The sequence below is a fragment of the Pagrus major genome, chromosome 3 (assembly GCF_040436345.1).
Source record: "Pagrus major chromosome 3, Pma_NU_1.0".
Classification (NCBI taxonomy): domain Eukaryota; kingdom Metazoa; phylum Chordata; class Actinopteri; order Spariformes; family Sparidae; genus Pagrus; species Pagrus major.
In genome coordinates, this window is record NC_133217.1 from 9,651,679 (window position 1) to 9,674,208 (window position 22,530).

At 40.0% G+C, this 22,530-nt stretch overlaps 1 protein-coding gene across 1 annotated transcript in view; it reads right to left on the minus strand.

The window, feature by feature from the left end:
- The window catches only part of gabbr1b (gamma-aminobutyric acid (GABA) B receptor, 1b), a 171,099-nt gene that overhangs the window by 111,173 nt on the left and 37,396 nt on the right, over positions 1-22,530 (minus strand). Inside the window, exons 3-6 of the mRNA XM_073463399.1 lie at positions 12,354-12,524; positions 5,550-5,651; positions 4,129-4,194; positions 1,936-2,127 (exon numbers count right to left, since the gene is read on the minus strand). Of these exons, the coding sequence (XP_073319500.1) occupies positions 1,936-2,127; positions 4,129-4,194; positions 5,550-5,651; positions 12,354-12,524 (531 nt within the window). The remainder of the gene's footprint in view (positions 1-1,935; positions 2,128-4,128; positions 4,195-5,549; positions 5,652-12,353; positions 12,525-22,530) is intronic.

The window sequence follows — 22,530 nt, forward strand, 5'->3', positions numbered from 1 at the left end:
CATCCTATGGGGAATGGGACGACAGAGAGATTTAACCGCACCCTTGGCAACATGTTAAGATCTCTCCCCCCAAGAGCAAAGCATAAATGTCCACAGATGATCCAGTCCATGACTTTTGTATACAACTGCACTGCCCATGAAACCACAGGATTTGCACCATTCTATTTGATGTTCGGGTGGGTTCCCAGACTGCCCGTTGACCTCATGTTCCAAAATCCTTCATGACGACACCGTTTGTGAGTATAACACCTATGAGAAGACACTTGTGGATGATTTGTGCACTGCCATGCTCCTGGCCCAGGAAAACAGTGCAGTGGAGCAGAAACACCAGACTGACCAGTACAACAAAAGGACTAAAGGTGTGCCTCTTGCACTGGGTGACCAGGTGCTGTTGGCAAACAAGGGAATCCGTGGCAAGCAGAAGCTTTCTGACAAATGGGAGCCTGTCATCTATACAGTTGTGGACTCTAAACCTGGTCTTCATATGTACCGGATCAGGGATCGGGATGGACATGAGCGTGTGGTGCACTGCAACTTGCTCCTTCAAGTGAACTTTTTGCCCTTGGATGTGTGTTTGGATGACAATGTTACCCACCATGCTGTCAGCATAACCAATGGCCCCTCAACCACTTATGTACATGAACCTGAAGTGTCAGCTGTGGACACTGGAGCTGCAACAGTTGTGACATCTCTTGCTGATCCCCTGTCCTGTTTAAGTGAGTGTGATGAGGACCGTACAAAAACATGGGTCCAACAGTCCCCCACCGACACAGACCTTATCACAGATCTTCCACCTCTACCTGAGACATCCTCTTCTGTCCTTGGTGGGTTGGGTAGTGAGGGTGCCTCCCCTTACTCTTCCATTCAGTCACAGCCTCCACCTGTTGACCCTACCTGGCCTCGGGGAATCTGATATTGGTCATAGACTTATTTCACGTTTTGGTAGAGTCATTAGGCCAGTATGTCGTTTGATTGAGTCGATGACTCAAGTTGAAACACTTCTTGGTGTTGAACAAGTTCAGTCCTCATGTCATACATGTGTGATTCTGGATACTGTATTCAACTGTTTCTATGAGAGTTCCTATGCGATGTATATTGAGTCTTTTTTTTTTTTGATGGAAATGTTTATTTTGCGATGATGCCCAAGTTTTGTATGGCCTATTTGTGTGGTGTAAAAGGCACCTCATTTTGTCTATAGAGTATTCTGAGATTTTGCTAGGCGCCAAGCAGGTCTCTGGTCTCCTAACCTTTTTTTGGGGGGTTGCTGATATTGCTGATTTATTCCACTGTGTGGGTTAGTTTGCTTTGGGCCGTGTTTATTTGTGGTTTTGGGCAGGTTTTGTTTTACTTTTGTTTTGGAATTTTGTGTAATTCTGGAGGGGTGAATGTAACCGGGTCAACCTGTGTGTTGAATCAAATGTGTATATAATTACACAAAATCTGTTACTGCCTGACAAGAAAATGCCTCCAAATCCAATATGTCTAGACTGTGTGTGTAGCACGGAGCTCCTCCTCTCTAATTTCTTCTTCTGTTGTCCCTATTATAAATGTTTTCTGGGTTCCCCACCTCTGCCCTTTTGTACAATTCTCCTGTGGGAGAGGTGGGTGTCATTGTTTCATTCAGTTGATAATCATAAACCATCCTAATGTTTCTCTTTGTTTATTATATTTATTTCTGGTCTCAACGTTATTATTATGTCTGTTCCTGCCTTACAATGTGTACATGCCAACAGAATAGCATTTAAAAATAGTAGTTTTAACAGTTGAAAGCCGCTAGCTTGAAGTTATGACAAACCGAACTAACTTTTTTTAAGAAGTGGACAGATATTTTGCTGCTATAGTAAAATATAAAAACTTCATTAGTGCAATTCCCAACAGCCTCTGCAGCTGCATAAGATTCTGACATTACACAACAGCCACATTAGTCTGTCTTACCAGGTTGGAGGCTCCTCGCACCGTCTCTGGGTTGAGCATGACAATCTCAGTGGTCACATGACCTTCCACAGCCTCTGTCATCTGCTCCACAGTGCAGTTAATAGATGGGTCCTTGATCTTAAACCAGTTGTCTGCGTACCAACCGATGAGGAACCACACATACTTTTTCCCATAGAGCTTCTCCTTGTACACCTGCAAAGGGACAATGGAGAAATGAACATGGGTGGGGGGGTGTGGGGTTGCCTGGAGAAACACATGAAAACCCAACATATACATCATATGACCTCTGATGAAAAGATGCCTCAACAAAATGAAAGAACACGAATGACTGAAAAATCTAAGTAACGTCGTCACAGCTAGCGGAGAATAAGCAGACCACTTCTTCGTCTCTCCCCTCTCAGTTTCACAGGTTATCAATCTGTGTGATGGAGGAACCAGTATTTTGGCACGTTATATTTAGCTAATGTTTCATGTGTGATGTGTTAATTCAATGATTTATTTGCATGCAAGTAACGTTGCTCTGATGTCACCAGACATTGCAGCAAACATCATATTTCTAATGGCGAGAGCTTCTTATTGAGGTTAGTAACAGACTGAAGTTAGTAAGTCAGATAAACTGTGATAATACCCTAACTAAAGTAAGTAAAGTGATCTACAGTCTTTTATATGACGATCAGGAGTAAGGTTTTAGCCACATGTTGTTTTGATCAGGGCACAGATTGCTTCATTCATAATTGCAATGTATTAATTTCAGATGATCAAGTTTGTTGATTTGGGTACAATTTTCAATCATGTTTGGATACTGTTTGGGCACCAACAGCCACTAAATTAATGTGCCCTTTGGAAAAATCAGGCATTAGCCAGTTCTGCAAAGTATGTTCTTTCATTTGTTTAGGCCTTTCTTCATTCAAGGTCATGTTGTGTTGGAGTCTGCTTGTCCATGCATCTCCCTTAGAATACAATAGAACTCACACCAAAATCTGGCACCAAGAATGTCTGAATGATGACGTCACATCCCCTTCCTTCTTTTATAGGTTCCTTCAGTCAGTCTTTACATGGGCATTAGAAGGCTCTATGTGTGATCAAAGTGGTTTGAGATATTACATTTTTACATCCTAAATAGCAAAAAAGTTGAGATGCAGTTAAGTGCTCTTTTATTATTTAAATTTAGGCTACAGAGACCCTAAAGGTAAATATCCAAAATCAAAATTCTTTAGCATTTGAAATTGGGGTTTTCTAGATTAGGTTCACTTGAGATAGAATCAACTTGTATTGAGTACATTTTTTTCAGGGAGGAGCATGGTAGTTATCATCAGATCACTAAAATGTAAAAGTAGAAAACAAGAAACCTGCTTTAATCTCCGATTCCTAATTGCTTAATTGCTGTCACCTCTGAATTAGTCACTGTAACATTAGTTACTTTAAAAGCTGCAAGGATTTTTGTCCTTTAACTGTCCATTTTGCAGTTAGCAGTCCCGTCCCTCCTCTCTACGTCACCACATGAACACGTAGCAGTAATCGGCAGACATAGCAGCAAACAGGAGGATCCTGCTCTCAGTGCATTCAAAAGCTGAAAGGACTGCCTCTTTATGGAGTTCTCTGCCTTGATTGGATAGATTTGGCAGGGATCCCAGAAAATCTCATTTCTTTTACTGCATGAGCAGGGAATAGAGCAATGGGTTTCCGACGAACACTTTGTAACAGTGATGACCAGTTGGAATATAGAGCTATTAAACACTTATTCTAATAAAGAAATATCACTTACAGCTGATTAAATACCACCACTTATTCTGGCTAACAGATATTAGCATAAGTTATGGAATCACTGTAGCAAGCTATCCGTCGAGCATGGATGCTAACAGGAAAAAACTTTTTCCTGTTAGCTTTTAAAGCTTTTAAACAAGTTCAAGCAAGATAAACAGACATCACATGATAAAAACACAAGGATTTGATAATCCTTTTTGAATTATATTTCAAAGACAAAATATTTACAAATTAAGAATATGCAAATATTTACAACAATCAATGAAGCTGATGAGGTCAAACATTAAATATATTGTCTTTGCACTGTTTTAAACGGAATATATTATAAAGGATTACAAAATGATCACATTCGGTTTTATTTATGTTTTACACAACTTTTTGGGAGTTGGGGTTGTACTTTTTAAACAAATGAACAGGAGAACTCTTTACCTCACAAAAGACCTTCCTGGCCTCTGTCTCGTAGAACAGACCAACAATAATTCTGGCATCTTGGCGCTTGGAAGTGAAAAGAAAAGGACAGTGTCACAGATGAGGTTGAGATGAAAAGCACAAGCTGAAGGCCCAGCAGTGTGGATAGGGAACACAGGAGCCAACCCTCCTTGCAGTCTCTACCCACACAGCAGTAGACTTCCTCTTCACTGGCTTACATTCATGTTGTTACCATGGTTTCTTCTGCAATGGCCAATTAATCATTTACACTAGCAGCAAGTCAGACCAACACATGTGAAGGAACTCCTTCAAGAGGAAGGAAGGAAGGGAGAGAGGACAGTAGGTACAGGGCTAAGATAAAACATTTCCAGATCCTTGTGTTGTCAGTAATAGCAGCGCACCCCCGTGTATCAGGGTGCATCCTCCTAGGGTCTTGTTGTCACAGTGAGCTTGTTAGATTTGAAACCACTGTGCACGTACAGGAACCAAAACCAAACCCTGTGCTCATTGACTCTATCTGCAATTCTGCATTATAGTAAGGACAGTGTAAAAGAGTACTGGGTGTGTAATGTTACATGTGTTTATTTAGTTGTAGCTACTCTTATGGGCCACTGATTTGAATGCAGCCTATTCCTGTTACTTTACATCTTTGCAGAAGCTGGAAGAGGCTTTGACTGTGAGTACATTAGTTCACCTATGTTGATGGAAATTATTTCTGTTCATATCTCATTGTATTTCTTATTATTTATTTACATTATTTCATAGCATTTCATTGTTTTTATTTACCTCAGTATTTTATTTTATTTTATAACTACTTGAGCATTTTATTCTATATAGTACTTTATTGTTTTTTGTATATTGTATATAGTCCTTTATTGTTTCTTATTGTTTCTATATTTGCCCTTCTATCTATCTATCTATCTATCTATCTATCTAGCAAGCAGCTTCACAATACTACAAACTACTTAACCACCACTTGACCCCTTTTGGTCACTTTGCTAACAAGGGGGATGGCGTCCCCCTTCGTTCCCCCTGTAATCGCAGACAGAATACAAGTGAATGTTGACAATTCACTTTATGCTCCTTCATCACTGAAGCTTCCAAGGCCTTGCTACGCGCTCAGGTGCTAGAATGGGTGTCTGGATACAAGAGATAAGTTGTCCCTTTCTAAATGAGTATATATTGATCTGAATAGATTGTAGTGATCATTAATGGTACTGTATCAGCTTTTATCACAGGTTCTACAACAGTGTGGACCACTGGATAGCTTAACTTGAGCTCCAGAGATGTATCGTCTCCACATTGTGGGCATAAGCTATTGTTGACCAGGAGCTCTCTGTGGTAAACTGTCCAGTCAAGGCCTGACTGATTGGTGTTCAGCTGCCTGGTATGGCAGTAAGGAGAATAGAGGAAGCAGGCACCTTGAGGTTTTTGACGGCCACAGCAGGGTCGGTAAGGAAGCTCTGACGAACACTGATTTCAATCCCTGCCTCCTTTACCCTCTCCTCCAGGTCATCCAGAGTCTGTCAAACAGAGAGATACACATACAATAGTGAGCAAGCAGAAGATAACAGAAGAAGAGAGACAGCTGTCAAAACAGGAGTGGGAGAAATTGGAAGAGAAGCAAACAGCAATTGAAGTAGGAAAAAGTAGAAAGATGGGTTAGTGGATTATAAAGATGATGGTGATAATCCCAACAAACCGTCAAAACAGCAGGCGACAAGAGAAAAGGGGGGAATAACTAATCAAGGGAAGGCAGACATGATATATTGTTTTCCAAACAGGACAGTGTCAGCCACAATAGCAACATTAGCCGCCACATATTGAGCGCCAAAATTTAAGTCTGATTCTGTGGGAAACACTGCAGGATACAAACCCTGCTGCCCTGAGTAAGAGTCCTGTACATAACCCATTCAGCCATGATGGCATGCTGCAGACACAGCCTTTGTCGCTTTTTCTTAAAATTAACTGATGGTCCTGCAGAAACATTTACACTGATGTTTCAGGAACAACCATCAATTTATGTAAGAACTAGGGCTGTCGAGATAACGAGCAGCAGCCAGCTGGTCAGGAGGGATGGCACGAAGCTGGAAGATGGAGAAGCTGGAAAATGCCATGCTTCTAAGTGGACCAATCATATTCCTTGTGGTCTGCGTACAGGAGACCCTAAAGAAACTTGACAACATTCATTAATTTGAATAGTATGGAAGAATTATCCTATCTTTATTCAAGAGCGTAGATTTTCAGTCTGAGAGCATGATTTCATTCCTTTTCAGTGACACAGCTCCTTCTCGTGCTCAGATTTATTCTCCTCATGCTCACATTTTGTGCTCGCACTGAGATGTTTGCTGCTTTCTTTCAAAATGTGTGCTTGAACTCAGAAATCACATGCTTGTGCTCACACATCTTCTTCTTGCACACAAAAATTTCGCTCGCATTCAAATATGTCCTGTGCTCGCTCAGATCTAAAGTCTATGCGCTCAGATCTAAAGTCTGCACACACTCAAAACAAGCACCTCCTCTCAGGTTGAGAGTAAGTCATTTGTTTTACCAGAATGAAGAATCTGTCATTTTTAAAAATTAATATTTATCTTTCCTTCCACCAAATTCTGGTTCTGTGTAGTATTGGTGTAGTTCTGTGTAGTATTAATGTAGTTCTGTGTAGTATTACAGTTTTTCTCCATTGGTTTGGCTCATTTCTTGAAACAGAAATTACATTCTCAAAACTCTAAGATCGTTTGGCAAAACAGTCTTACAGTTCAGCACAATGCCATAGTTCACTTGCAAAAGCTCATATCTCTCCCAAAACTGTTCACTCGTGCTTCAAAACTAAATTCCTTTCCCGTATAAATAGTCAGTGCTACCAAAAGGCAAAAGATCCTTCTCAATTGCTTTGGCTCATTTCTCGAAACAGACCAGACATTCTCAACACTCTTGGTGCTTTTGCCAAAATAACCTGGATGGTTCAGCACAACACCATGGTTCACCTGCAAAAGCTCATATCTCTCCCAAAACAGTTCACTCATGTGTCAAAACTAAATTCCTTTCTCATATAAATAGTCAGTGCCCCCAAAATGCATTGTCCCTTTGGCATTGTGTAAGCACTGCAAGTCAAAATGTTTAGATGTTTTGTCACTATGGCAGAGGACCATTGAAATATCCCTCATGTCCACCTCTCAGTCTTAGCCCAGTCCTTCATTGACAATGGTTACTGTACTAGTTTTTTTTGTCTAGCTAACAGAATACGATTGTGTAGAAAACTGAAAAAAAAAAAATAGGATTTTACGTTAAGAGCACCCTCCAAGGTTTGACATCACACATTGCACTCATGCTGCCAAGGAAATTGTAACCATTTTTATTCACACACATAAAGTAACTTCCATACATCAGAGTTAAAAGAAAATGTATACAGCACAATATACTGTAATATAAACACATAAACAAAAAACAAGGAAAATTATATGTAGCCTACAGTGCTGTAAATAAAGCTGGAGATTCAAAACTAACATTTCTTCACTGGTCGCTGTCCTCACCCTCCCTCCCCTGGCCACCATCCTCACCCTCCTGGCCGTCCTCCTCAGCCTCTTGGCCATCCACATGCTGCTGTCTGTCTGGCCACAGATTCTCGTCCACGTCACAGCGTATATTCTCCCTTGCGTTGCAACGAGGGAAGAAATGGCGTGCATGTCGCAACCATCCCCTGCACTGATCTCCTGTAATATCATCACACGCAGCGTCCATTGCATGGAGCAGGGACCTCTGATTTTGAGCCTGATGCTCATACACTCTCCACCTCCAAGCGGAGAAAAACTCCTCAATAGGATTGAGGAAAGGAGAGTAAGGTGGTAGGAACACCATGACCATCCTTGGATGAGTAGTGAACCAGGCCCTGATGAGCGGGCCACGGTGGAAATTCACATTGTTCCACACAATTACATACTTTGGTAGGTGAGGCCCTACGAGACCGCTCTCATTTTCAGGGATCAAATCAGAATGAAGGCGGTCCAAGAAGATGAGGAGCTTCTGTGTATTGTATGGGCCAAGACTGGGGATGTGAGTGGCCACACCAATAATATTACGGCCACGTCTTCGGCCCTTGGCCAGGTTGAAGCCAGCTTCATCCACAAACACGAGGATGTGAGGGGTCTCGTTTCCTTCCAATGCCATTATTCTCTACAATAGAGTAAACAAAAATCATCAAATCAGTCATACAGAAGAGTCATACACTAGAGTAACAGAAAATTACATAGGAATGTTCTATGTTCTCCTCCACAAGTTCAATATACTACTGGCCACTACTCCAGTGGTTCCAAACCTGGGGTACATGTACCCCTAGGGATAGGCCTACGCAGAGGTACTACAGAGGGTATTTGAGAGAAAGGGGAGGGGGAAATCATCAATGACTAGACATACTGAAATGTTACAGTAAAACCCACAGTATTAGATAGATCTGTTTGGGAGGCACTAATTGCAGCTCCTTGACCCCTTTTCTTACCGTATGTTATATTCTTCAAAATAAGGATTATAATGATAAGCTGCAGTTTTCTGTTGCAGTTTTTAGGCAAAATGTTGAAGTCAGATAAAGCAAATACTTGGATTCAGACATCAGGTAAAGGGGGTACTGAAGCCAAAAAGTTTGGGAACCATTGCTTAATTGTAAAAAGGTTATAATGATAGACAACCAGTAACTGACTTACATGTACATACTGGTACCGCAGCTCTTTCACTCTTATCAGAGTTCTTCTCAAATGGTACCCTGTAAAGTTGCTTCATGGTCATCTGATGCTTGTTCAATATCCGGTCTATTGTGGAGATGCTTATAGAGTTGACATTTTGGAATATGGCATTGTCTTCTATGATTGCAGTGCGGATCTGTCTCAGTGTGATGGCATTATTTGCCATCACCATGTTACAGATGTCTTGTTCTTGTTGGTCATTGGGAAGTTTTCCTCTGCCACCCGTGCAAGGTTGTCGTCCAATCCTAGACATACAATTCAAAGGACAACACTGTATTACCATTGGTAACGTATGCCTTATGTATTTCTTTAAGAATGAGTTACCAATGTAATTGTATTGTTGTTTTACTTACAGTAACTTTACCACAATTCTAATGCATCACTGCACAGTGACTATAATACTACTGTAAACTGTATCATTCAATAATTTATTTTCTCCACTATTTTTTCTTGTCATTTTTAGTGTCATAACATCCCATTGAGGTAAGATATTACTGTAGGCCTATAACACACACACACACACACACACACACACACACACACACACATACACACACACTAAATGAATAGGTAAATGAGTAAATAAATACATCTCTTGCTTTATGCACAGTGTCCTGCCCTATTCAACATATAATATTCCATCATTGACTGAGTACATACCTGTTTTCCCTGCCAAAGGTTTGGATGATGGAGGAGACTGTAGAGCGGGGCACATTAGGATGCACTCTGCGACCTGCCTCCGCCATTGTGAGGCGATGGTTGTTAACATGGTCTATAAGTGTGGCCCGAATTTCATCCGGGACAGCGTGGTGTCTTTGTGCTCCTCGGCCTCTACCACCACGCACCCTTATTCCTCCTCCTCTTCTTCCTCTTCCTCGAGCAGGCAGTTGCCCTTGTTCATTTGCTTGGCCAGGTGCCTCCATGTTCAGAAATTGTACTGGTCCTGGTCAAGCTCTATACATACATGTTTGGCAGCATTCACAATCATGGACAGCACCTGTCAGGTAACCAAACATATTGTTTGATTGGTCATCTGAGATGTGTGAAACTCCTCCTTCGTTAGTCAAGTTCTATTTTCACCTGACTGTCAATTAATCAATTTATCAAATGTTCCAAGAGATTCATATATGGTATTCATGGTATTAGGTTCTTGACTAATTTTGACAATTGAACAGACTATTGTGCATGTGATAACTTATACAATGACATGATGCTGACATGTTTTGGAGAGAACAACCATTAGACTGAGAATCAACAATCAGTTTAGATCAACAAGATCTATTTACTTGGAAATTGTGCTAAATGTAGGCTAACTGTGCTAACTGTAGGCTACCTGTACTTAATCATTTGCAAAGATGTACTAAGACATTTGCAATTTGATGGAATGAATGAGAAATTCAATTCTGTTGTGAACAATTGCCAAGTGGTTTGGAGGTTTGTCCATGTAATTTTGAGAATGTAATTTCTGTTTCAAGAAATGAGCCAAACCAATGGAGAAAAACTGTAATGTAGTCCTGTCACATCTAGAAGTTATTTTGGCCCTGCATAAAAGACTGAGTGCCACAGATTTGTCAAATATAGCCTCAGAGCTGAAAAACAGTCTTTTTTGGGTTATTTAGACTGTAGATTTTCCCAAGAAGGATTATTTTCATTTTTCTTGAAACTTTAGTATGTGAAAGTGTTGATATTCATTGCATTTACTGTATCTAAAAAAATCAATAGCAGCTAATATAAAAGTATATCTATGGTTCCCCTAGTTCTACATATAATTCCTCATTGAGATGTTATTCCTATGCTTTTTTGTAAGCTGCTATGTTTTATCCTGTCTTTGTAATGTACTCTGACTGACATAATCAGTCTCATACTGACTGACTCATCAACTTTCTGGGGGCAGCCATAGATGTGCCAGTGTTTTGTTTTTGTGTTTTGTTTAATTTTCAGATATATTTTCAAAATACATAAACATAATGATAATTACAACTAGGGATTAACGATATATATCGAACAGATAAATGATCAGCCCATAATGGAAAATTTATATCATCGGTTATCAGCAGATAAAGAAATTATAACCAATAAATAGAGCTGATAATACAAAAACAAATTGCTTCTGTTCATTTAACAAGTGCACCATCTACACAGAGTAGGTGGTGGTATGCACCTTTACAGTTGTTTTGTGAGCAGCCAATAAAAACAGAGAAGAAGAACAAAAACACACTGTTGTCGCGCTCATAACATCAAACTGCTGCACCTGTGTACATAAGCCACACAATGTAGACAAGAGCCACACATGTCTTCACTGGTGTGGACGTTTTTTTCTTTACAAGAAGAAAACATCACGAGGGAAAAAGTCTTATCACAGCTGTGGAATATCAAATAAACCATCTTTGCTCACTACATCTAGGCTACTACAAGTAAGCAATTATTTTTAAAATATAAAAATGTTGGTTTTATATTATTGGTATTTGATTGGTATCGGCCATGAGAGTCAGGTAATTAACGGTTATCAAATCGGCTGAAAAAAATCATATCATATCTAACTATAACCATACAACACAAAACACGAGTTTAACACTGCAAGTAGTCAGAAATCACAAATCTTATTGGGGACCCACTGAATTTCCCTGGGACCCACTCAAATGACCACCTGTGGGTCCGAGAGACTCACTATCAAAATCACTGGACCCCATATGTCTAGATAAGGGGTGTCTTTTTTTCCTTGGAGGACCAAAACTGAAACTTAATGGTGGGCCATGGACCAAACACCTGTTGTACTGTAATTTGTACATGCAAAATGGTAATAGGATCACAAGTTCCTTGAACTGACGGAAGCCAAAGCCCAAAATTCAAAATGCAAGCAATAAAAAGCAGGCAAAAAAAAGCTGTCAAAGGAGAATCCAAGAAAAATGTGAGTGTAATAGAAAGACTTAAGCAAAAAAACAGACTTAAATACAGAAGGGCTGACTAAGTAGCGAAACACAAGTGAGCAGGAAAAAGGGTGGGAGAAAAAAAGGCAGGAACTGGACACACATTTGCCCATAATATTAATAATTTAGTCTGGAGCTTTTCTGATTCAATTACATAAATATAGAAAGACAAGAAGAAAAAAGATAGAAAGTGGAGGAAATTACAGTGGTGATGTGAGTCAGAGGCTAAAATGTTTTGGGGATAAAAAAATAAACATGCATGTTATCTGTACTTCAACAGTACATTTATGCAGATATTTTATTGCTGCCTGGAGGCTTTTTGCCTCCAGCAAAATATGACAGATCTGTCACATCTAAATCCAACTGTTAAGCTATGACTGGACAATCACTGTTCAGGGGAGGGGCTTAGCAAAAGGTCAGAGCGAAGAAGAGTTCAAAACACAATAATCGAACTGGGAGGAAATTTGGGAAATTGGGTTGACATGACAAAATGAAAGAACCTTTAGAATATGATGAGTGGTGTTTGTATTTTAGCACGCTTTCAGCTAATTACACAACTTACTGATGTAAAAACTTCTGTTGTTTGTTGAATGGTGGCAATCTTGGTCCATTTCCACTTCTGGAAGAGCTGCACTCGAGTAGGATTGTGCAGTGTGGCAGACGGATGAGTGCGGAAGAAGGTGGGAAAACGCTGGCGGTTGGACAGAGCTGGAGAGCTGGAGCCATACGACAACTGAGACACAGGGAAACAAAAACAAGCATGTTAAAGCTACTGCCATGATAAAAGTCCTGTATAATGATGTAAAATGACCTAAATAGAGGTAAAGGACCAAATACAAAAATGGGTTAAAGCTAATTTGAAGATAACAAAATGTATACATTTTCAAAAAGGTAAATGCAAGTCTTCTAAAAAAGTTCTATTGTTATATGGATCACTTAACTTTATGTGACTGTTGGTTTCACAAACCTAAAGATACACTAATCAATATTTCTATATTACATAACACATAACACTTTCAGATAACTATGTGTAATGTGAAAGCTGTCACTCGTAACAACAAAACACAAATGATTATCACAAACTCTACAGTTAACCTTAGCTCCTCTGAGCTTTTAAGCCCCTTTTAGCTCATTTGCTTTGCCAGCCTGACAATTAACTGTTTGGATCCAACATTCATCAAGGTTCAAGGTGATTTATTTATTGCATAACGTAATGAAAGTTTCAAACTCCATTATGCTACACAAACAAAAAACATATATACAGTTATATTAACACTTTGTGCATTTTTTTATTTTTATTTTTTTTTTGTATTTTTATTGAAATTTTCAAATTTCAAGACAAAACACAAAACACAAAACAAAATGAACAAGAGATCGATGGTACATGACATCCACAAACCCCCAACCCCCTCCAATCATGGCACAGACATAACAAGACATGGCATTTGAAAAACAAATGACCAAACACCCAGATAAAAATAAAAATACAGACAGGCTGTCTACATGTAAGTCAAAATCCAGTTTACATTGCATGGCATGAAAAATAAAATAATACAAAAAAAATGTTTTCAGTCACTGAGGGATCTCCTCCTTCATGTTTAAACCAGGGTCTTCCTCAGTTTTTATGTGTGTCCAAAAGCAGTCCCAGGAGGTGGTCACATAAATACCAATTAATCTGTTGAGCATGGACTCATAAGATGCAGTCTCGACCATTGCGTTCACCCACTCTTTCATATTTGGACGTTTAACTGTTTTCCAATAATTCAAAATGATTCTCGATGCAGTGATCAGACCGACCATAATAACAGAAAAGGTACCTTTTGAAATGTTAGCTATTTGGGATTTGTCCCCTAATAACCATAATTCAGGGGTCAGAGGTATCACTGAACCAAGCCAGCCACTCAAAACCTCTACAACTTTAACCCAAAATGGTATCACTAGGGCACACTCCCATATACAGTGTAGAAAGGTTCCCACCTCTGTTTTACATTTCCAACACAGACTGTCATTCATCAGTTTCATCCTGTGAAGTCTCGTTGGAGTGTGGTAATATCGATGTATAATCTTATACTCTATGAACTTTCCTCTTGCCTCTCTCACATATTTTCCACACTCTGACATAATCTCTAACCATTTCTCTTGTGTAAAACCTATTCTCAAATCCCTCTGCCACAACAGTTTCACATTAGATGATTCACCACTTACACAATAGTTACTTAATTTATAATATAGTGAAGCTGTATGGCATTCCTGTGGCCTTTTAAGATAATCCAGAATTTGATTCTCTATGATTACTTTAAATTTAGAGGCTACACAATTTCTCATTTGTAGGTATTTCGAAAAATGTTGTTTGCCTTCAAGAGTGAATTTGTGAGTAAGGTCAGCATAGGACATGAATATATCATCTTTATACAAGTCTCCTATAATGTGTATGCCACATAGATGCCACTGGTTCCAACAGACAGGTGTTTTTCCAATACAGATGACAGGATTGTTCCACAAGGATGCATACTTTTGTACATAATGTGATAACTTATTTACTTGATGCATTTTGGTCCATGCGAACAAGAATTGGATTTGTTGTGTTGAATCGTTGAGACAGTCTCTCAATCGGATTAAATGGTGAACACAAATTTTTCTCAATATCCATCCAGTCTACTGTGTCTCCCGTCTCTTCCCAATATTTGACTAATTTTGACATTTCAAATGCTAAATAGTACAATCTTGGATCTGGTAACCCCATTCCCCCTTTCTCCTAAGGGGCACTTAATTTACTCAATTTAATTATTCCTTTTTTTCCTTCCCAAAGAAAATGTTTAACTATATTGTCATACCTCTTAAAAATGTCAGGCAGTAGGGGGCGCTAGTGAACGCCGCATGGAGTAGTCGTGTCTTCGAGTAGCTCCTCCACACTCTCGTTAAATACTCGCTAAAAATCAACACTTACTCAACTATGAGCGGTTCCAACAAAAACAAAGCTAAGGAGAAACCTGCGCATCCGAACTCAAACCCGAAGAAAAACGTAAAGACAGTTCCTGCCATGAATACGGTCAGGGTCGTTAGCCCCGAGCTAAGCCCGGCTAGCAGCCCAGGTACCACCACTGCTAGCACCAATAGACCTTCAACTTCTCAGCCCACGCTGGCTAGCGTCATGGCTGCCATTGGGAAACTGGACGAAGACATGAACACCAGATTTAACACGCTCGACTGCACACTCCACCAAGTCCAGACTTCCCTGGCAGACCACACATCACGCATCTCCGACCTGGAGGGCTTTGCAGCCGACCACGAGTCCCGCATCACAGATCTGGAGAAACAGTGCACGGAGCTACTGGAAATCAATAAGTCAACTAAACGTAAGCTAATAGATCTCGAGAACCGATCTAGACGCTGCAATATTAAAATCACTGGCCTACCAGAAAAAGTTGAGAAAGGCAACCCAACACAGTTTGTCACTGAGCTCCTGCCGCAGCTCCTCGGAGCCAACAACTTCACCAGCGGACTCAAAGTTGACCGGGCGCACCGTATCGGTCCACCCGCAGCCGGACGTCAACGCACCATGATCGCCAGAATTCATCACCCTCCAGAGAAGGTGAAAATCCTGAAACTCGCTCGGCTGCATGCTCCGCTGACCTACAACGGTGCCAGGATCAGCGTGTACCCGGACTTCTCACCTGAAGTCACCGAACAACGCCGCGCCTTTGATGGAGCAAAAAAGAAACTGAGGGACGCCGGGGTCAAACACGGTCTCCTCTTCCCAGCCAGACTGACCTTCAACTACGGTACGGAGCAGAAAATATTTCAGGATGCCAAGGATGCCGAGACTTTCATAGACAGATTCATCACATCCTCCGCCGCTGCTGAGTGAGCTGTACCCCCGGCCGGGGAATATTCAGCCTGCTGCCGCTCCCAGTCACCTATGTAAGACACTTTAGTGGTACTCTAATGTTTCTCAGTCTCATCAAGAATTGAGTTTTATTTAACCGCTAAATACGTAAGTGTTTGTTTTTGTTTTTGTTTTCACTCGAGTGTGGAGATAGTTATGTTCTCTGCTTTAGTCAGGAGTATTATTCTAGCTCGACGGTTTCTTGCAGTGTCTAGCTGTTTCTCAGTGTTCATGGTTTTTTCGTCCCACCTCGTTTGGGGAGGGGGACAGGGGGAGGGATTTCATCTGTATGTTTTCCTGTTTTTTCTTTTTTACCTGCTCTTCTTAATATGTACCCCGCTAATTGTGCTTTGGATATGTCACGTGGTCATATACTTATCATCCTTTTATGGTTGCTAATGACCCTCTCACCCCACCACAAGGTGGCAGCTTAACATTACTCAGCTGGAATGTCAGAGGTTTAAGGACTAATTTAAAAAGGGGCAAGGTTTTTTCCCATTTAAAGTCACTATCTGGAGATATAATTTTTATGCAGGAAACGCATATCAAACATAATGAGCAATGGAGGTTGAGATGTGCTTGGATATCTCAGATATACCAGTCAACTTTTTCTTCTAAGGCTAGAGGTGTAGCCATATTAATCAGAAAGAATGTTCCATTTGAACATATTTCAACTATTTCTGATCCTAACGGCCGCTATTTGATCGTGTCAGGTCGCATTCTGTCACGACATGTAACCTTTTTGAATATTTATGCGCCCAACTTCGATGACCCTGGTTTTTTTAGGAAAGTCTTCAATCTTATCCCGGATTTATCATCTACTCACTTAATTGCAGGTGGAGATTTTAATACAATTCTGGACTGCTTTCTTGACAGACTCTCCACCCGCCCCACCAGTCCCTCTAACGCCAGTATTGCTCTTAATAATATAGTTAAGTCAATGAACCTGGTTGACATCTGGAGACTGCAACACCCAAACGATAAGGACTTTTCCTTCTTCTCTAACGTTCATAAATCATATACAAGAATTGACTACTTTTTGACTGACGCCATTTTGACCTCGGATGTAATCTCCTCCAAATATCATGATATTGTAATCTCCAACCACAGCCCTGTTGAACTAAAAATTAATATTGGTAGAACTAAAGCTGCGTTCAACTGGCGGTTCAATCCTTTACTACTTAACAACATTCAATTCCGCCAGCAAACAGCCAACAAAATAACAGAATACTTTGATCAAAATGACACATCTGAGGTAAATGACTCCACCCTGTGGGAGGCCTTTAAAGCTGTTACACGTGGAAATATTATAGCCCACGAGGCTAAAATAAAAAAGGATAAGGAGAAAGAATTAGCAGATATCACAGCCCAACTCAAACCACTAGAAAAAGACTACAGGGCGACCGCCTCTCCAACCAAGCTTAATGAAATAATCAAATTAAAGTCGAAATATAATGCTGTTCTTTCTGACCGTGTCAGCTTAATGCTGCTAAAAGTAAAACAAAAGCATTTTGAATTAGCTGACAAGCCAGATAAACTACTGGCTCGCCAGCTCAAGAACATCCAGGCCAGCAGAACAATTCACAAAATTAAGACCAAAACGGGAACTACTACCACAGATCCTGAGAAAATTAACGAATCCTTTCGTGAATTCTATGAAGATCTTTATACTTCAAAGTCCACCACTGCTACATCACATATCTCTGAATTCCTTCGTACTCTCCACCTGCCTAAATTGAGTCCCTCAGCACAAACAGACTTAAATGCAGACATTACATTAGAGGAAGTTAAACAGGCAATTCGCTCCTTTCCTAATGGAAAGGCGGCCGGGCCAGATGGATTTGGCATTGAGTTTTACAAAGCATACTTAGGCATTATAGCTCCTTTTATGTTAAGAATGTTTAACCATTCTATTTCAGTTGGTCTGCTCCCAGAAACGCTTTACTCTGCTAACATCTCTCTGATCCTGAAAAAAGGGAAGAACCAGACAGACCCTTCTTCATACCGGCCCATTGCACTCCTTGGCTGTGATCTTAAGGTGTTAACTAAAATCCTCGCAAACAGACTTAATAAATGTATTGCAGATATTATCCATGAAGACCAAACTGGATTTATTCCAGGTAGATTTTCATTTTTTAATGTTAGGCGTCTGCTGAATATTATGTACACTAAATTTAGCAAAGATTCTAAAATTGCCGTTCTCGCCCTTGACGCTCAAAAGGCGTTTGATCAAGTTGAGTGGTCATACCTTTTATCTGCAATTAAGGAGTTTGGTTTGGGGGAGAATTTCGCCTCCTGGGTCAAAATGCTATACGCTCGCCCCACTGCCTCGGTCATCACCAACAACAACAGGTCTCCTGCCTTTACTTTGCAACGATCCTGCCGTTGCTGTTGCTATGGAACCCCTGGCTATCAGTATCAGGAATCACCCTTCTATTGCCCCTTTAATTTTGGGAGGAGTAGACCATCGCATCTCGCTGTATGCGGATGATGTTGTTCTGTTTCTGTCTCGCCCAGAAGTCTCTCTCCCCCCCTTATTAAGACTCATTGAAAAATTTGGTGAAATTTCTGGCTACACTGTAAATTGGGATAAAAGTGAATTCTTGCCGCTCACAGGTGATCTGGACCCAAATTTTCTTAAAAACTTGTCATTTAAAATTGTCTATGATAAAATCAAGTACTTAGGAGTTACAATTCCTAAAGACCCCAAGCTAATTTATAAATTGAATTTCCTCGACATGATTGATAAGTTAAAATCGAATATTGAATCCTGGAGACTGCTACCATTATCTCTTATAGGTCGGGTCAACGCAATTAAAATGGTTACTCTTCCCAGGTTCCTCTACCTGTTCCAGAACCTACCTGTTTTCTTACCCAAATCCTTTTTCAAATTAATAGATTCACTCATTTTACCTTTCGTGTGGGGTTTCAAGGCGCATCGTATCTCTAAAAAGCATTTAACCAAACCCAAATCAGCTGGTGGCCTCAGTTTACCAAACTTCTGCCACTAATATTGGGCTGCGAACTGTAGAGTATTAATGTATTGGCAAAATCCACGACAAGGTAATGTTAATGCCTCCACCCCGTCATGGCTTGCAATTGAACAGAGTCTCCCTATCAGTTCTTTGCCTGCCCTCCTCTTCTCCTCAGCTCAGCCCCCTAAATCCAATCCTGGAAATAATTTCGTAGTTACAAGTTCTTTAAAAATCTGGTACCAAATAAGGAAATCGTTTAACCTGCCTGAAATCTCCACCTCCACCCCTCTCTACCGAAACCACAGTTTCCCACCCTCACTGTCGGACAACGTTTTTCTGCTCTGGGTGAATAAGGGTATCACTACCATTGAGGACCTTTATCTCAATAAGACTTTTGCTACCTTTACTCAGCTGAAAGAGAAATTCACATTGTCAGATACGCATTTCTTCCGCTATCTACAGGTTAGAGATTTCATCCCTAAAAACATTTCTCACTTTCAGTCATTACCAGCTCCCATTGAACTGTATACTCTTCTGAATCGTTCCCCCGACTCTAAGAGACTTACTTCACGATTCGTCGACCTTTTCAACTTACTTAACCCGACTTCATCCCACCATTTGAAAGAGGCTTGGGAAAAAGACTTAGCTCTGTCAATAAGTGACAGTGACTGGGAAACTTGCCTTGGTGACATTCGCAGCTGCTCAATCAATTCGAGACACCAACTTATTCAGTTTAAAGTTATCCACAGGCTACACTACTCTTGTGTTAAACTTCACTCTTTCTACCCTTCTATATCCCCAATATGCTCAAAATGTAAATCAGCGGAGGGAACTCTGGGCCATCTATTTTGGTTTTGTCCCAAATTAAATCAATTCTGGTCTGATATTTTCAAATGTTTTTCTGAGGTATATAATTGTAATATTTCTCCAGATCCTCTCACCGCAATTCTAGGTGGCTCTCGACACCTTTCTATGCTCACCAACTTGCACCGTAAAACTATACAATATGGAATGGTCATTGCAAAAAGGAACATCTTATCTCATTGGAAGGGTGACGAGGCACCTTCCTTTAAGGCCTGGCTTTCAGAAATTACTAATTTGTTGCATATGGAAAGGATTCGACACAATGTATCTCTCAGCTCTGCAACCTTTGATAGGATGTGGCAACCATTTCTTCTACATTTGTCAAGACTGACTTAAAAGTAACACTTAACTCTCATACATCTTTGTCAACATAACCCCTTCTTTTTTATTTTTATATAATACCTGGTACGTTCTATATGTCAAGGTATACTGTTTCTGAGCAGGGCCCTTTTATTCTTCTTTTTTTTCTCTCTGTCTACTTGTCTATGTTTATTTTCTTCTGAGCTAGTGATGTGCTTTTTTATAATGTCACAGTTCGTCTGTTGTCTTGTTTATTGTTTATTATATTGAAAATTCATAAATAAAATATTTAAAAAAAAAAAAAAAAAAAAAAAATGTCAGGCAGTATAGTGATTGGCAGCATCATGACCACATAATTAAATTGAGGGGCAACACTCATTTTTATAACATTAACCTTTCCCCACAGTGTAAATCTGATCTTTTCCCACTTCTCTACATTAGTTTAAATTTTTCCTAACACTGGGTTAAAATTCAGTAGGCAGTTCATCCAGATCTCAGCTGAATCTAATTCCTAAATACTTCATACCTTTAGGGACCCATTTAAATTTAAATTTTTCCACCATGTGTGAATAGCATGATGTGGATAGAGGCATAGCCTCAGACTTATTCCAATTGATTGTGTAGCCTGAAAACTTATGGTGTCCATCAGATGTGGTAATGAGGTAAGTGGGTCAGTCACCACGGCCAAAATATCGTCTGCATAAAGCAATACTTTGTGTTCCTGTCCTCCGACCTCAACTCCCTTAATGTTATTATTCATCCTAATACTGACCACTAACAATTCCAAAAAAATATTAACTGTAAGGGACTCAGAGAACAGCCTTAACGGGTCCCTCTGGAGAGGCTAAAAAATGGTGATATTATCCCATTAGTTATCACTGCAGCTTTTGGCTCCTTATATAATATCTTAACCCACCTGGAGAAGCATGGACCAAACCCAAGATGCGTCAGGGTGGAGAAGAAGAATCCCCACTCCACCCTATCAAAGGCCTTTTCGGCATCTGGAAATTGCAGCAGTTGGTGCATCTTTTGACTGGCTCAACCACATTAAATGTAACAATTTTCTTATACTATCTGTAGAGGATCTATTTTTCATAAAATCCGCCTGGTTAGGATGTATAATGTTGGGCAGGACCTGTTGTAAGCATATGGCCAGCACCTTTGTTAATATTTTGCAATCCAGATTGAGCAGGCTGATAGGTCTAAAATTAGATGGATCTGTTATATCCCTATACTTCTTAGGAATTAAAGATATTAAGGCTTCATTTTAAGTAGGTGAAACCTGTCCCTTCTCAAAAGCCTCCTGATACACCTTCTGCAGAACTGGAGCAAGAATATCTATATACGCTTTATAATATTCCGCAGGGAAACCGTCATAACCTGGTGATTTCCCGGTTTTCATTAATGAGTCTGCCTTCCTTATTTCACCCTCAGTTATCGGAGACTCTAGTTTCGCTGCATTGTCAGAGAGTAATTTAGGCATGTCAATGTTAGAAAAGAACATTTCTTGCTCTTTTTGATCAATACTGCTAAGGGTGGTCGATGTATACAGTTTCTCATAGAATTGTTGAAATACCTTATTTATATCTTTAACTGAGGTAACTAGGGTATCTCCCTGTTTAATGGCTGGGATGGTATTCGAAAAGTCCTTCTGTTTTACTTGTCTGGCTAATATTTTCCCAGTTTTTTCCCCACCCTCATAAAAGTAAGTTTTTAATCTAAACAGAGCAAATGCTACTTTTTTATTATAAATTTCGCGCAGCTGGAATTTCAGCTTACAAAGTTCCTGATATTGTGACTCTGAATAATGCTCAGATAATTGATTTTCTTTTCATTTAATTTCCTTCTCCAATTCTTTCATTTTGTTAAAGCTGTCTCTTTTCTTTTGAGAAGCATATGCTATCAACTTCCCCCTTATATAGGCTTTAGACGCTTCCCAAACAGTTTTAATTTCCTTTGTGCTTCCAATATTTATTTCGAAAAAAGATTTTAAATCCTCACCCAGCAATGTCTTAAAAGGTTTGTCCTGTAGTAATGAGGTGTTCATTCTCCATCTAGGCCTCCCACCTGTTTCCAACTCCACCTTTAAACATAATTCCACTGCTGCATGATCAGTAAGGGCAATAGTACTTATGTCACAACTAACTACACTATTTATCAAGGAATTTGCAATTAAGAACAGGTCACTTCTGGAATGAGATTTGTGACAGTGAGAAAAAAAAGGTATATTCCCTCCCATGGGGGTTAGTAAGCCTCCATATATCTGTTAGTCCCATATCTTCTTTTATTATATGAATTTGCTAATGCCATGCACCCCACCAAAACATAAACATAAACACAAATACAAAGTGTGGAAAAAGAACATTTCCAACATACTGAACACATAAGGAAAAAGCAGATTAAATCCAACCGAAGTCCAGCCTGCGAGCTGCCTGACAGTCCCTCTTCTGCTGTCATATCAAACCTAAACTTAGAAAAGTAAAACCTTATCTGGTCCGTTGGTTACCACTCCTCTCCTCCCTCGATGGCAGCTCGATCAGGCCAATCTCCCCCCGACAGTCCGCACAACATTAAAACATAAAGACTGAGGGAGACAGCCTCTCCTAAAACAGGCATTGATCATAGCAAGAAAAGGAGGCAATAAATAATTTGAAAAATGACTATAAAACTCAATTGGCAGGCCATCTAAACATGGTGATTTGCCTTTTTGAAGT